Source organism: Colletotrichum costaricense (assembly GCF_030867565.1).
Source record: "Colletotrichum costaricense strain IMI 309622 chromosome Unknown Scaffold_19.1, whole genome shotgun sequence".
Lineage (NCBI taxonomy): Eukaryota > Fungi > Ascomycota > Sordariomycetes > Glomerellales > Glomerellaceae > Colletotrichum > Colletotrichum costaricense.
This window is the reverse complement of record NW_026848248.1, coordinates 531363-545828: the sequence shown is the minus strand read 5'-3', so window position 1 is coordinate 545828 and position 14466 is coordinate 531363. Positions and strand designations below refer to the sequence as shown.

Sequence of the window (14466 nt, the reverse complement as noted above, 5' to 3'; positions counted from 1 at the left end):
TTCCATGTGCGCCGCACAACCGAGTTGGACGGCGTCGTTTCTGTCTTCTGATCAATGGGTTGAGGTTGCTGGTGTCGACTACGGGAGGGTGTGGAGGTGATGCCACGTTCCTTCGGGTCACCGTCCTCCCCCCCTCCCCAGTCTCCCCCAGCTTTCCAACCCCAGACGAGGGCTGTCACGCTGGGTACGGAGAGATCGACAGACAAGAAGTTCGACCGCGCCATCTGAAGCCTCAAGATATCCCAGCCATCGAGCATGGTGAGGTTAGCTTTTGGGCTCGCCTATGTCTTGGAACCATCACCAAATCACCGTCAGTAAGCAAGTAAGTCGACGGAGAAAAAGTAAGAGAAAAGAAATTATCAGAGACAAAGAAGAAGGAAGATCGGCGGCTCTCGGCAGTGAGTGATATCCAGACGGTTAGTGAATAAACGCTGCAGATGCAGACGAAACCGGAAGACTCGATCCCCCAGGGAGGTTGTTAGACCCAACTGATGACAGAGTTAATCCTATTGGGTATGATCAGCAAATGGTCCGCCAAGCGTCGTCTTATCTCTTAATACTCCTGCAACACACGCTGGATTCGGCCATGGCGCGATCTCCTGAATAGGCGCACCCAGTGGATCGAACCGCAGCATCTCACCCCTAGACTCTAGACTGTTGACTTTGAGTCTGACCAACAGCAATTGTCTCGGTTGGTGGTAACGCTGCCTGCTTGCCTTGGTAAGAAATTCTGCTTGCCATCCGAACAAACTGAACAGTACGTCAAGAGAGCTTTGTTGCTTTTCTCACTCAGTCCGCCGACTTCACCGTTCTCACCGCAATCCGTATATCGCAAGAAGGCGCGGCTCACAGCGCAGCAAGGTCTCTATGCAAAACACGCCATATAAGACTCGGTGAGGTATCGCGACAGAAAGGTACCGTAGGAATGGGGTTGTCCACTTGTGCAGCTTGCTGCACGTCTGCATGTCTTGCCCTCGTATCGCCTTCCATGTAACCCTACGCTGGGTTTTACGAAGCCATATCATGCAGCTTGGCGATGCAGCCACGCATCCATCGAGTGTGTTGCTGGCGGCACCCTGAACTGCCGCGTACGAACCCCACAAGCAGCCCTCCATTCCCTGTATCCGTACGTAGTTGTTGGAGGCACACAAGTCATTCTGCTACGCCACAGCTGCAAGTGTGTGAAATAAAGATTGCTGATCCGGAGCTGACCATTTTGACTTTGCTAACACGCCCAATTCCCTTGTGTTCTCTCTCGGAGCCGGGCCGGGCCTGATGTGTGGTTTGCGACCTAGACGTAGCCTAACCACCAACAGCGAAATGTCGAGTCCCTCAGCTCGACACGTAACTCAACCTCTTCGAATACTTATTGCCGGTCCTCACAAAAAAATGTTGAGCAAGAGTATGGCATTCCAGCTCATGATGGTTTTGGAATAGCAGCAGCCCGTATAACTAAGTGAGGCGGGTACTGTTCGCCAGACGACGCCGTCGTCAAGCCGTGGCTGGCATTTTTCAGTCTATTGAGAAGGCCAATGCCACAATCGGCCCGCTTATCGACCATGCGGTTCTCCCGCTGCAGACCTGAAAAAGCAAGAAAGAAAAGAAAAAAGGCCGGCTAGAGCCAGCGCTATTGTGTTGCACTGACTTGAATTCGAGTTGCTGGCGAGATCGTGAGAACCACAAGTGAAAGCCGCGATATTGTCATCAGCTGATGTTGGATGAGTCCAGGACTTCATGTGGTAGCTTGGGATATACACTTTGATGGAGGCACTCGTAACCATATCCGTAGCCAAAGCGCAGGAACGTGGCCCAAGACAAGGGTCCTCCAGTGGAGAGATGCCAAGAACGCGGCCACAATTTAGTCGACGACGTTATTTCCACTGCGATCCGTGTCAGCGCCGGTTGCCAATCCTTCGTGTCAGAAAGTCGAATGATAAATTGTTTCCATCGTGAAACGGAGAAGGATCAAGTAGCGCGATGTGAAGTTTGCAAAGGGGGGTTCATTGGAGCTGAAGACGTCGGTGCCACTTCTTCATTATTGCGATGCTCAGGTAGAAAAGGGCTTGGGACGAGGGATGGCCAGGCAATTTCTCAATGAACCGTGCTCAATTTTTGACAGAAGTTTATTCGAACCAGGCTCCAACAGTCCGAGTTGAGGCCGGTGCGTCGTCAAATGTCTAGGGAGGTCGGACACATTGAATGAAGATGCCGCAACCGTACTCCGTACAGAGATACACAATATTGTTTGTGTTCGCCGTGAAGTGGGCAAGATACCTGATGGAATATCCGTAGATGGAGCAACTTGCATCGCAACCCGGCCTGGTGGAATGTCGAGGCCAGATCTGCGTGCCAATGCCGACCGAAGATGACCGGCAACCATCCGGGTCCCGAGCTACTGGAACGGCTCAGAGCCCTTGCCGGGATCATATTCCTGGAGAAAACACCTTGGAATACCGCTTATTTCGAGACGAAACCTGGAGTCTTTTTTTGGTTCGCTCCAAACATGGTAAACTGTGACTGTTAGTATGTGAAGGAATCAACGATGGTGCGTTTCGGGAGCATGGCTTGATGGTGAAAGCAACCCTGCAGAAGCTCGTGGAGCTAAGCTAGGAAGCTTTATTGGCCTGCGGACCACGTGCTGATGCGAAATTGCGATGATATGGGCGCCGGAGGATCATGGCACAAGTTGAAGTGCTTCATCTTGAGACATGAATGGCGTCTGTACGCGCGCCAGCAGCATTGTTCTTGACAGAAGCTTGTTGGGCATGAGTTTGGCCCTGCAGGATTGACCCATGGCGAGCTTGTCGCGAACTGGGCATCCGTACGTCATCGGTGAGTTGGTATTGGGTTTCGGCGCAAGTGAGTTTGCTGCTGAAAAAGGTAGATTGTCCGGACAAGTGCAGCGTACCTCGTGAGGACAGTGGGAAGAAGCATAATAGTAGGTCTTGGTGTACAAAGGGATGTTCATCTGGGGTTCAAGTCCTGAGCTGGTAGAGTTTGCAGACCGCCAGTTGGTGATGTTGGTCGCAATGAGGAAGCTGGACCCGGAGCAACGAGCCGGAGTCAACCCCGGACGACATGGTTCACGAGGTTTGATTTGACTTGATTTTGGTGGGCTACTGCGTATGTAGTTCGGGCTGCTCAATGCAAGGAAAGGAATTAGTGTAGGTAATAGTAAGGTAGGTTGGCGTTAAGGAGCAGTGGTAGCTACGGATGCATAACACCTTAGGTACCTTTGGTGCATCGAAGCCGTCTAAGGTACTTAAGTTAGGTCGGCCCAGTAGGTTTCTAGCTTCGGAAGGAGAGAGGTCCACTGGAGCAGCAAGGGACGTATGAGTATCCGTTGGGTACCTACGGACTCGCACCACACCCACCGAGAAAGGTAGTAGCTGTCTCCCTGCACTTTCAAGTTCCACCTTGAATTTGGAGCCACTGAGGGTCTTGAGATATCTTGAATGGAGAGGAAGGATGAATTCAGCAACGGTGACCAATCATTCGGCAGAAGGAAAGTTCAAACGTTCCGTGGACGTCGAAGGGGTCCAGTGGTACCAACGCTTTCAAGTCTTGTCATTGGATGGATGGGCCCCGAACAAAATGGACCTTGAATCCACTCCGCATGGTGCCGGGGGCCCGAGCTTCCTTCTTTGATTTCACAGTGTTCCTTCCTCCTCATCCAGAAATGGAAGTACTTAGGTACCGACTGGTAATTACACACAGTAGAACGGAAAGAGCCCAGCTGCTCAGGGCGCAGTGGAACATCCCTTGTCCCTTTCTCCGCTTCCCTGGTTGCTCCCGTCCACTTCCACTTTCAATTCCACGTCCACATCCACGTTCAGTTCTGTCCCATGCAGCCGTTTCTGTCCTGAACCCCCCCCCCGTTGCAGGTGATAGAGTATCCATTCGCATCAGCTGCATTCCCAACCAGAGAGACGGATACGCTTATTTATCTCTGTACACCTGTTTTTGACTACTCCAACTTGCTGATAAACCAGCAGACGTGCCCGTGCCTTTGGTCTTCCATGGTCCAGTAGGGTCGGCAGCAAAATATACGGACTACCTTACCTTACGGACACCGTACACAGTAATCACTAGAACCTCAGATTTCTTGCTCCGTATTACCTACAAAGTATCCGTACCTTACGGTATTACCCCTCAACGGCTCGTCTCTCGGTCAGCGGTCCTGATCGTCGCGGCCCCTTCCCGCTCTCCCGTTAGTCTCTCAATTCGTCTCCTGACGGGACCTTGACGCTTCTTTCTCTTCCTCCACCACCACCACCACCCCTATCCATTCCCTCATCTTACTTGGTCAAGTCCGGTCCCAAACCAGCGCAGCCTAGGATTCAACCATCCACAACTCCAACTCCAACGACCAAAAGGTACGTAAGGAAGCAAACCTACCAACCCCTGGGCCCCCGGCCCCCTTCAGAAGCAACAGGAACAGCACATGCCGTGCTACAAACAAGAGGTGCCATTGTCGTTGGTGTCCTGGTTTGGTTCGATCTTGAACCCCCTAGTCAACGCTAGAGGGGACAAACGCTCCCCCCATCATCGCCCAGCCAAGTTGGCAGAATCCTAAATCCCAATTTCAATCGCAATCGCAGCAAGCTCGGCCCCCCCCTTCCTGAATTTCCCTGCTGGAGCTTGGAAGGGCCCGGAGCCCTTGGCCTGGATCCGCGACTGACCTCATTTGCTGTGTGTCTAGCATCGTCGACGAACTGGACGCTTACGCTGCTCCTCTCAATCCACGCCCGTCACTTCTCACAAGCCCGACATCTGCGCACCGGTGGAGCTCCTAGCGAGAAAAAAAATAAACCAGGCCCCTTTTTCGAACCCCTGGTCTGCCGCACCACGAAGCTCTATCCTGCTCCTCCTGTTCCTGTTCCTGTCCCATCCTATCCGTACGAAGTATCCGTACGAAGTATCCGTACTGCGTTCGCGCTATTCAGACGCACCCAGTACCTCTAACGGATACGCTTGTGTACCTGATCTGACGAGCCGCAGTCCCGTTCGTACGTACCTTAGACTGTACCTTACCTACCAGATCATACGCACACCTTGCTTGCCCAACCTGTGGTCAAGGTTTCTCACCGGCCCAGCAACCATTTCCAAGGGCCCCCGACGAGAAGCAAGGTACACACGAGGCAGACCACACTAAGAAGAACGGTCCCTGGTGGGTTTGCCATGCCTTCCTTGAGGCTCTGAAATCCCGGCTTTTAGTCAGTGCATCCACTGTCCCAAAAGTTTGGTTTTCACCCAAGGCCCTGCCAGTCCGCTCTATTCTTGTTCGGTCGTGATCTTTTCAATCTCTTCTTCTTTGCACATTGTATGTTGTTTGCCTCCCCCGAACAGCCTCTGCCCTCCCCCGGTCGTGGCCATGGCGTCCGACCCTATCGGAGCTCGAAAGGCTCACAGGAGTTCAGAAGGCTCTCGCATACCTTCGAAATACTATTCCGCCGACCACTCAACTGCTGCCGCCGCTGTCTCCTCCTTCTCCTCCTCCTCCCGACGAACCGATCGCGACGCCGCTCATCGATCCGCCCCCGCCGCTCCGAAGAGACATACACCTCATTACGCCGTCCACCGAGAGTCATCGATCGAGCCAATACGGCCCTCTGCCACTGGCTCTGAGCAACCTGCCAATTACCGCGACTCCTTCATCTCCATAGTCGACGACCCATTCTTTTTGCGATTTGACGATAACAACATTGAAGGGGCGCTTGCACTTGACCCTCGTTGGACTGCGACTTCATTCGACGACGCCGACGCCGACGCCGAAGACGAAGGAGAAGAAAACGAAAACGAAAACGAAAACGCGAGCGACAGCCAGGGGGACGAAGACGAGGAGGACGAAGAATTCGATTTCGACGCTTTCGAGTTCCGCGATGACGACACGCCCAACGAGCGCTGGCCGCCCCCAAGAAGAGAGTCGTTGATAATAGGACATTCCTTATACTGGGTAATAATGCCCCACTAGACACAGACTGCGGGGTAGCTGATGAGACGGGAGTGGAAAAAAGGGGCTGACGATCATAGCAACCACCAACCTCCGCCATCATGGAGAGCCTCAATATCGCAGTCATTGGCGCCTCGGGCGTTGGCAAGTCGTCCTTCGTCCAGCGCGTGCTGGGCCTATCGCGGCCGCCCATAACCAATGCATCCAGCGTCCGCATGGTCGTCGACAATGTCACATACGGCGTGACGCTGATCGAGCTTGACCTCGAATACTTTGAGCTGAACCCGCTGCAGCCCATCCAATGGCCGAAACAGATCAATGGCCACATCGTCCCGCGGGTCGATGGCGCCCTCATTATTTACGACGTCACGAATAAAGAGAGCATGAAAGAATTGCCCCAAACGATTGGTGAGTCTAATTCCCGCCGTTTGATTCGTCTGGGCGCGGCGCGTCTTGCTGACACGCGCTAGCTGCTCTGACAAAGTCGGGTCTGCCGGCTGTCCTTGTCGCCAATAAATGCGATCATCCAGAGAGCGAACGGCAGGTTGATTCGCAGCGAGTCGCCAGCCACGAGTATTTCAAGTCGTGCGTTGGGATGTTCAATCTGTCTACAAGTAGTCCTGAACGCGCCAGAGCGTGCTTGAACACAACCTTGAAAGCCTCGATCGCTTACCGCAAGGGTAATTGGAGCCCATCATCGAATGCACAAGTAGTCAATGTTAATGCTGATGAAATGCCAGAATCACAATCGGAATCGGGCATGCCCCGCCGTCGTGCAGCCTCGGCGGCCAACCTCGAGGCCCACGACAGCTCCAACGGACGCCCGCTAAGTCAGCAGAGTAAACATAGCCGAGCGAGCTCTGATTTGTCGCTTCTTCGAGGTGTTCCCCCTCCCATCCCCGATCACTTACGTGGCCCACATCCTCCACGAAGTCCTCGAATAACCGACTTTGGTGGCGCGCCTTCAAGTTCGGGCTCGTTCGGCCCATCCGATACAATTGAGGAGGAGTCTCAACAAACTGTCTCGAGTCAGCTACGGACACCTGGGATACGTCTCGACCGCGGGCCGACGGATTCGTTCCTAGACATGGAGGAGTCAGACGCCGAATCATTCAGATACTCAGAGGAGATCCCCATTCTTCAACGGAGCGATGATAGCTTCCTCGAGAAGCCGACCAAGTCAGCAGGTGTGGCCTTTGACGAACTCGTCGACCGGCTCATTGCTCCCCGGATGACCAAAGCGGACAACAACTTCTCCGATGTTTTCTTGTGTCTCTACCGGAAGTTTGCAGCACCAGGCGAGCTCTTCTCGGCTATACTTACGCGACTTGACCGCGTCAGAGACGACAAAGCAGCACATTATCTTTCCAAGACCGCAACACAGCTCAGAATCATTGAGGTCGTCGCAAAATGGGTCTCGCTGTACCCTGGCGACTTTGCGCGATCAGGAACGAGGCGAAACCTAGAAGAGTTCATTAAACATCTCTCCACCGAGCCAATCTTCTCCATCGCTGCGCAGCAAATTCGGCGACATCTCGAATTCAGTGTGGTGGAGGATGACAACACCGGATGGGCAAAGTCGGACGAAGTCGCAGACGAAGAAGGCAGCAAACTTTTGTCGAGAGAAAAGACGCGCTCTACAACAGACATGTCCAACGGTATGATCACCTTGACCATTGACAACGATAGGACTCCAGACGAGAGACCTTCTGGCAGCTCCGACTTTTCCCAAGTGGACAGGACAAGTAGTGTGGGCACGCACGTCTCATTTCACTCTTACGACGAGTACGAAAGAGAGGCAGCGAACATGGAGCCCACGGATGTGTTACCGATGAACAAGTTCCGTTACCATATTTTCATGGACATCACGGACGACGACATCGCCGATGAGATGACGCGCATCGACTGGGTCATGTTTTCTTCCATCCGTATCAGAGACTTTGTGCGGCATGTGAGTCTCTCATTGGAGCAACGATCCAAATGCAAGAGTCTCAAGAACGTCAATCGGATGATTAACCACTTTAACCACGTGGCGAAGTGGGTTGCCAATCTCATATTGTTGCGAGACAAAGCAAAGCATCGGTCTCAGATGCTAGAAAAGTTCATGAACATTGCACAAAAGCTGCGGCGGCTCAACAACTACAACGGTCTGGCGGCAGTGCTCGCAGGGATCAACGGCACGGCGGTCCATCGGTTGGCGCAGACGTGGGCACTGGTGCCGCCTGAAGCACAAAAGTCGTTTGCGAAATTGGGCATTCTCATGGGTACACAAAAGAGTCACTTTGCGTACCGACTGGCATGGGAGAATTCCCCGTTGCCACGGATACCCTACATTCCGCTACACCGGAGAGACCTTGTCTCGGCCGAGGAGGGAAGCAAAACATTTGTGGGGCCTGAAGGCGATAGAGTCAACTGGAAGAAATTTGAGGTACTCGGTGAAGTACTGCTGCCGCTCATGAAGAGTCAGGGAACTGCGTACCCGAACCTCTCGAAGCACGAGGCAGCCAGGGAGCTGATTTTGGATTGCAGGATGCCAACAGATGAAGAAGTAAGTGCAGTCTTAACCCCTGTCATCGTCACAGCATGACTAACACGTCTTCACAGGAGATATATCAACGGAGTGTACAGCTGGAAAGCACGGCGGGGGGTGGTGCTGAGTACAACAAGAAGAAGTTTCCGTGGTTCGCCAAATAGAATCTGGCAAACCGGCGAAGTGTCTCGACGGGAAGACTCCTTTGCCCAACTCCAACGGGAGCATAGACGGACGAAGGCGCAACGTCTGCGGGCAAGCTGGTCATTAGCTCGCGCGAGACGTCATTGGCGCATGCATGCGTACATATCAACATGTCAGGTTCACGCAGCGTAGTGGGACTGTTTCTAGGCGATCTGGCTCGGTTTTTTGACGTTATAGATATCCTGTTCAGCAATTGATTTTGAGGTCGATGATGGCCTCGAATTACTGTCGACACTAGTCCCGTCAGTCGAGTCCGATTTATTCGAATCATGCCAGCACAATGACTGGACCAACGTTCTCCCGGATTATGTGACGGCGGAAATTAATTTTTTGTCTCTGATTTTGCAGGTTAAGTCAAGGACGGACGGTAACGCTAGCCATTAGGGCTTAGGAGTCAAAAGAAGTCATTGAGGCTCACCATGAACACCACCACCAACATCAAACCACGTTTCTCTCGTCGGACCGGGGGCCATTGGAAGTGTGTCTGGGTTTGTACTGCGGCGGCAACCAGAACCAAAACAGCACTTCATCGACGATCGATTTGCATGTTCCCATGTGCCCTTGTCAGTCGGCGGCGGTCCAGGCCATGTCGGGGCCCCGGGGGTGGCAGCGACGGCCCAATGCAGTGAGATGTGGCCGGCGAAGAGCTGCCCCGCTAGGTTGGATGGAGGTGCGCTAGAGCCCATTGACGTCATGCTCCTGAAAGCTCTGATTTTAGCGTTTCAAAGAGAGGGGCAGCAAGGGGCAGCAGCAGCAGCCAGCCGCTGTGATATCGGTGTCCAGGAGGTAGCAATTGGATGGTTGGTGGTTGAAGCAAGAAGGGGGGAACTTTGGGGAGAAAATATTTCACGAGAGACGGTGAGTTCAAGCTCCTCTATTAGACTTGTATGCTGATCCCAGAGAGCAATTGGCAGGCAATCATTAGCTAAGGTTGTGCTGCTCAGCTACTCCTCTATGTCTTGCGGAGTGCGGAGACGAATGGGGGGGAGCACTGGGGAACGCAGGCATTCAAGGTTGGCAGAAGCCATAGGTAAAATGGCACAAAATTTCCAGTGCGAGGTACGTAAGTCGCATGGCGGCCATTCCAGATGGGCAAACAAAATGGCATGGCTTGAATGCCCCGCGGCCGTCACCCCCTCAACCTTGGATGCCTGCTCCCCCCCCCGGGGTGTGTGCTGCAGCGGCTTGCTTGCTTGCTTGCTTGCCCGCGGCTGTTACTGCCGCGGGCTGTGAGGCTACGCTACGGAGTACTCTCCAGAACCATGGAAGTTTTTCTGCTTACTCGTGTCGCAGCTGCTTGTTCGCTGTTACCTCCGCTGACACTCCGCACTGCACTTTGGCTATCGAGTGCCTACCTCGCTCGACTCATTGTCGTCGATTGGGCTTCAGGTAGCTTTGTTATCGCGGCCCTTGGTTGGTTGGTTTCTTACCTGGTACCTGAAGATGCTGAGGCGCTATCTCATTCTTTTCGGACCAGAGCTCCCGCCATTGCCCGCGTGTTTCCCAACACGTCGGTTCCCTGCTGGCACATCCGTCACTCAGGGCAGTGAGGCACATACATACTAGTAGCCGCATTTCTAATTTATTTTTCTCGTCTCTATCTCTCGAGTCTCCCCCTCTAAATAAGACGCACCTACGCTACTACCTACCTACCTAGCCTTACCTCCCGGTCCTCTACGCAATCTTGCATTCTGCAACCTCGAGAGTCTCGACCTTCCTCCCCTTGTTGAGCTAGCTCGACGACCAGGTGTGAACGAAACTGACCGCCTGTCGCTGAGGTTATCGTGATACGTGACGTGCTCTGCTCGTGCTGTTCTCGGTAGGCATTGCTGGCTAGGGTCTCTGGTTCTTACTAAAGGTCACCTCCATTCTAACCCTGCACTTCGTCCCGCCGAACCTACACCCTCTCTCTCTCTCTTTCTCTCTCTCTCTCTTCTCTCGCCACAAGCCCACAACTCGCCCTCAATCCTACGCCCTGGAAATCCCTCAACCCTCAACGACGCTGCTTTCGCTGTCGTGAAGGGCGTGCTCTGTCTATCCAACGCTACGAGGTGCCTATTCGCCCACCATGGTTGTCTTTGACGGTCACGAGTACCTTACCGAGGAGGAGAAGCGTCTCAAGGAAGACCGCAGACGCGAGAAGTACTGGAAGAAATGGGGCCCTTACGTTGCCGAACGCCAATGGGCCACTGGTGAGTGGCAGCTCAAGCTCCAGCTTCAGATTCAGACCCAGCTGCTACCATTGCTGCTGCGGTTGGTGCTGCTGCTGCAGTTGTCAATCCGGCCGTTAGCGAAACAAACATAATCTAATCAAAGCCGTATCGCAGTGCGAGAGGATTACAGTCCCGACGGAGACGCGTGGAGTCGTGAGCACACCCCGCCATTCCCCACGAGCTCCAGTCGCAATCCGCTGACAGCATGCCCCAGACTTTACCCATGACGACGCACGATCTCGAGCCTACAGATGGGGTGAGGATGGAATTGCCGGCGTTTCTGATACCCACGGCTTCCAAAACATTGGATTTTCTTTCTGGAACGAGGAAGAGTTAGTCAAGCGCTCGTCGGCTCGTTATGCTTCGTACAAAGAGCTGATAATTCGACAGCGATTTCCTCAAGGAGAGATTATTTGGTCTCTCAAACCCCCAGGGTAACCATGGCGAGAGTGTCAAGGAAGCTCACTTCCACGTTGACAATACGCCCGTAAGTAGTTCAAGGTTGCTGTGAATATTTGTAGTTCAATAGCTAACAGACATCGTAGACAGTAAGTTGGAAAGAGCTGGTCCCCAACTGCTCATACTGACAATCCGCCCGCAGCATTCCTACATGAAGTTCCTCTACAAGTACCCGCAGAAGAAGTTCCCTTACAAGGACCTGTTGGAAGAAAATGCACGCAGAGGCAAGGAAGACAAGGAGTACCAGATCGTTGACACGGGCATCTTCGACGAAGACAGGTACTGGGATATTTTCATCGAGACGGCAAAGGAGACGGACGACCCCGAGGAGATCCTGTTCCGTGTTACCGCATGGAACAGAGGTCCCGATCCGGCACCACTTCACATTGTGCCGCAAATGTGGTTCCGCAACACCTGGGCCTGGGGCCGGGAGCCCGAGGACAAGAAGCCATCCATCGAGAACGTTGGCGAGGGCCTGGCCAAGTCCAAGCATCACAAGCTCGGGGACCGTTACTTCCTGATGTCACCTTCTCCCGGTGTTGGAACCAGCGGCGAGGACGTAATACCCCAGATGTTGTTTACCGACAACGACACCAACTATGAGCTATTGTACGAGCAGGACAACAAGACTCCGTATGTCAAGGACGCCTTCCATCGTCACATTTGCGAGAAGGAAAAGGGGGCCGTCAACCCAGCACAGAAGGGCACCAAGTGCGCCGCCTGGTTCAGCTTCAACGAGGATGGCGGTGTTCCTCCCGGCGAGTGCGCCGTCGTCCGTTTCCGCTTCTCCAAGAAGAACCAGACCTACTTCGACGAAGGTGACTTTGATGACCTGGTCGATCTGAGGATCGCTGAGGCCGACGACTTCTACTACCGCCTCAGCCCCCTCCCCATGGCAGACGATCTGCGCAACATTCAGCGTCAGGCCTTTTCCGGAATGATGTGGACTAAGCAGCATTACCTCTTCATCTGGGACCAATGGGCGAATGGTGACCCGACACAACCCCCTCCGCCCCCCAGCAGAAAAGACATTCGCAACTCTCAGTGGAAACATATGCACTGCGACGATATTTTGTCTATGCCCGACTCTTGGGAATATCCCTTCTTTGCTGCGTGGGACAGTGCTTTCCACTGCATCACATTGGCGATGATGGATCCAGACTTCGCCAAGAAGCAGCTTGATCTCTTCACCAGAGAGTGGTACTGCCATCCCAACGGCCAGCTGCCAGCGTAAGTTGCTCTCCAGATGACCGAAGTAGACTGGAATTAACGCCGCATAGGTACGAGTGGAACTTTGGCGACGTAAACCCTCCCGTTCATGCTTGGGCCACGTTCCGAGTGTTCAAGATTGAGCGCAAGCTCTACGGACGCCAGGATTTGGACTTTCTCGAGAGAGTTTTCCAGAAGCTGTTGCTGAACTTCACCTGGTGGGTTAACCGCAAGGACGCCGATGGCAAGAACGTCTTCGAGGGAGGCTTCCTCGGTCTCGACAACATTGGTCTTTTCAACCGCTCTGAGCCTCTCCCAACCGGCGGCTCTTTGGAGCAGGCCGACAGTACCGGATGGATGGCCTTCTACTGTCTCAGCATGCTCAACATTGCTCTTGAGCTTGCAAAGCACCGACGCACATACGAGGATATTGCTTCCAAGTTCTTTGAGCATTTCATCTTCATCAGTGACGCCATGACCTTCAGGACTGGCCAAAAAGACGAGAAGTCGCTCTGGAATGATGAGGATGGTTTCTACTACGATGCCATTTCATGGGGCGGCCCCTGGATCCAACAGCTCCCAGTCCGCTCTCTTGTCGGATTGATTCCGCTTTACGCAACCTTGACTCTTGAGCCTGAGCTTATCAACAAGCTCCCCTCATTTAAAAAGAGGGTTGATTGGTTCATGGAGAACCGCTGCGATTTGGCCGAGCGAAACATGGCCAGTATCGCCAAGCGTGGAAAGGGCAATCGTATTCTCTTGTCAATTGTCAGCAAGGACAGGCTTGAGAAGATTCTCTACCGCATGCTTGATGAGGACGAGTTCTTCAGTGAGCACGGAATTCGTTCCTTGTCAAAGTACCACAAGGAGCACCCCTTCTCAATGGAGGTTAATGGCCAAACTTTCTCCGTCGGCTACGTTCCCGGTGACTCTGATAGCGGTCTGTTTGGTGGCAACAGTAACTGGAGAGGCCCCATTTGGTTGTGTGTCAACTTCCTTCTGGTTGAGTCTCTTCAGCGATTCTTCTTGTTCTACGGACACGAGTTCCAAGTCGAATGTCCCACGGGAAGTGGCGACTACATGCATTTGGGCCACGTCTCCGAGGAGATTCAGCATCGTCTGCAGCACTTGATGACGCGTAACGACGAGGGCCGGCGTAGCATCAACGCCGGAAATGATCTTCTGGACTTCGACCCTCACTGGAAGGACTACCTCTGGTTCTACGAGTTCTTCGACGGCGACAGTGGCCGTGGACTCGGCGCTACCCACCAGTGCGGTTGGACCGGTTTGATGGCTCGTATGATTCACGACACTGGGTAAGATTGTCTCTACTCTGCCACCTCTGAACATGATTGCTAACATGGGTTTCCAGTATCAACTGCCGTCTGCCTCATACTCCCCGCACTCCCTCGGCGGGCATGTCTCACTACTTTGATGACATCTTTGCCCGCGGCACTGATCGCCGTGGCTCGATGACGCCTGGTCCTGGTGGCAAGCCGCGGATGCGCAGATCATCAACGGCGAGATCCATCGGTGCAAGGAGTGACTTTGACGAGACTAATGGCGACGACTCACTGAGCAACTCGGCCACGTTGGATGACCCTGAGAAGCTTCGGCAGAGGATGAGAGAGAAGTCGGAGGCCGACGCACATATGCATCGCTACATCTCGGATCAGCTGGAGAGGTTCAAGGAGGACAAAGAGCACCCGGGTGGAACTGACAACGAGTATGAGGCTGGTGTCTAGAGCTTCCCTCCAATCGTCAGGAAACGCGAAAAAGTCGAGGGACAGGCTGGTGTTTGTGCATCTTGGATGTGGGCGGGTAAAAGAAGAGTACGAGTGCATCCTTGGAGTTTTCCTTGCGTGGTGAGCATGATGAGAAACCCAAAAAACTGCCAT

General features: G+C 53.5%; 3 protein-coding genes across 3 annotated transcripts; all 3 read left to right on the top strand.

The window, feature by feature from the left end:
• Window positions 1-99: 99 nt before the first annotated feature.
• CCOS01_14029 (uncharacterized protein) lies at window positions 100-228 on the top strand (the record flags this gene model as incomplete). Its single annotated transcript, XM_060462173.1, has 1 exon — window positions 100-228. One exon carries the CDS (start codon window positions 100-102, stop codon window positions 226-228), a length of 129 nt encoding a protein of 42 aa, XP_060307269.1.
• Window positions 229-5374: 5146 nt separating this feature from the next.
• CCOS01_14028 (RasGEF domain-containing protein) lies at window positions 5375-8647 on the top strand (the record flags this gene model as incomplete). Its single annotated transcript, XM_060462172.1, has 4 exons — window positions 5375-5956; window positions 6034-6361; window positions 6424-8501; window positions 8558-8647. 4 exons carry the CDS (start codon window positions 5375-5377, stop codon window positions 8645-8647), a joined length of 3078 nt encoding a protein of 1025 aa, XP_060307268.1.
• A 2108-nt stretch (window positions 8648-10755) lies between these two features.
• CCOS01_14027 (glycoside hydrolase family 63) lies at window positions 10756-14313 on the top strand (the record flags this gene model as incomplete). Its single annotated transcript, XM_060462171.1, has 7 exons — window positions 10756-10940; window positions 11004-11053; window positions 11115-11232; window positions 11291-11387; window positions 11502-12589; window positions 12640-13884; window positions 13941-14313. 7 exons carry the CDS (start codon window positions 10756-10758, stop codon window positions 14311-14313), a joined length of 3156 nt encoding a protein of 1051 aa, XP_060307267.1.
• Between the last annotated feature and the right edge of the window lie 153 nt (window positions 14314-14466).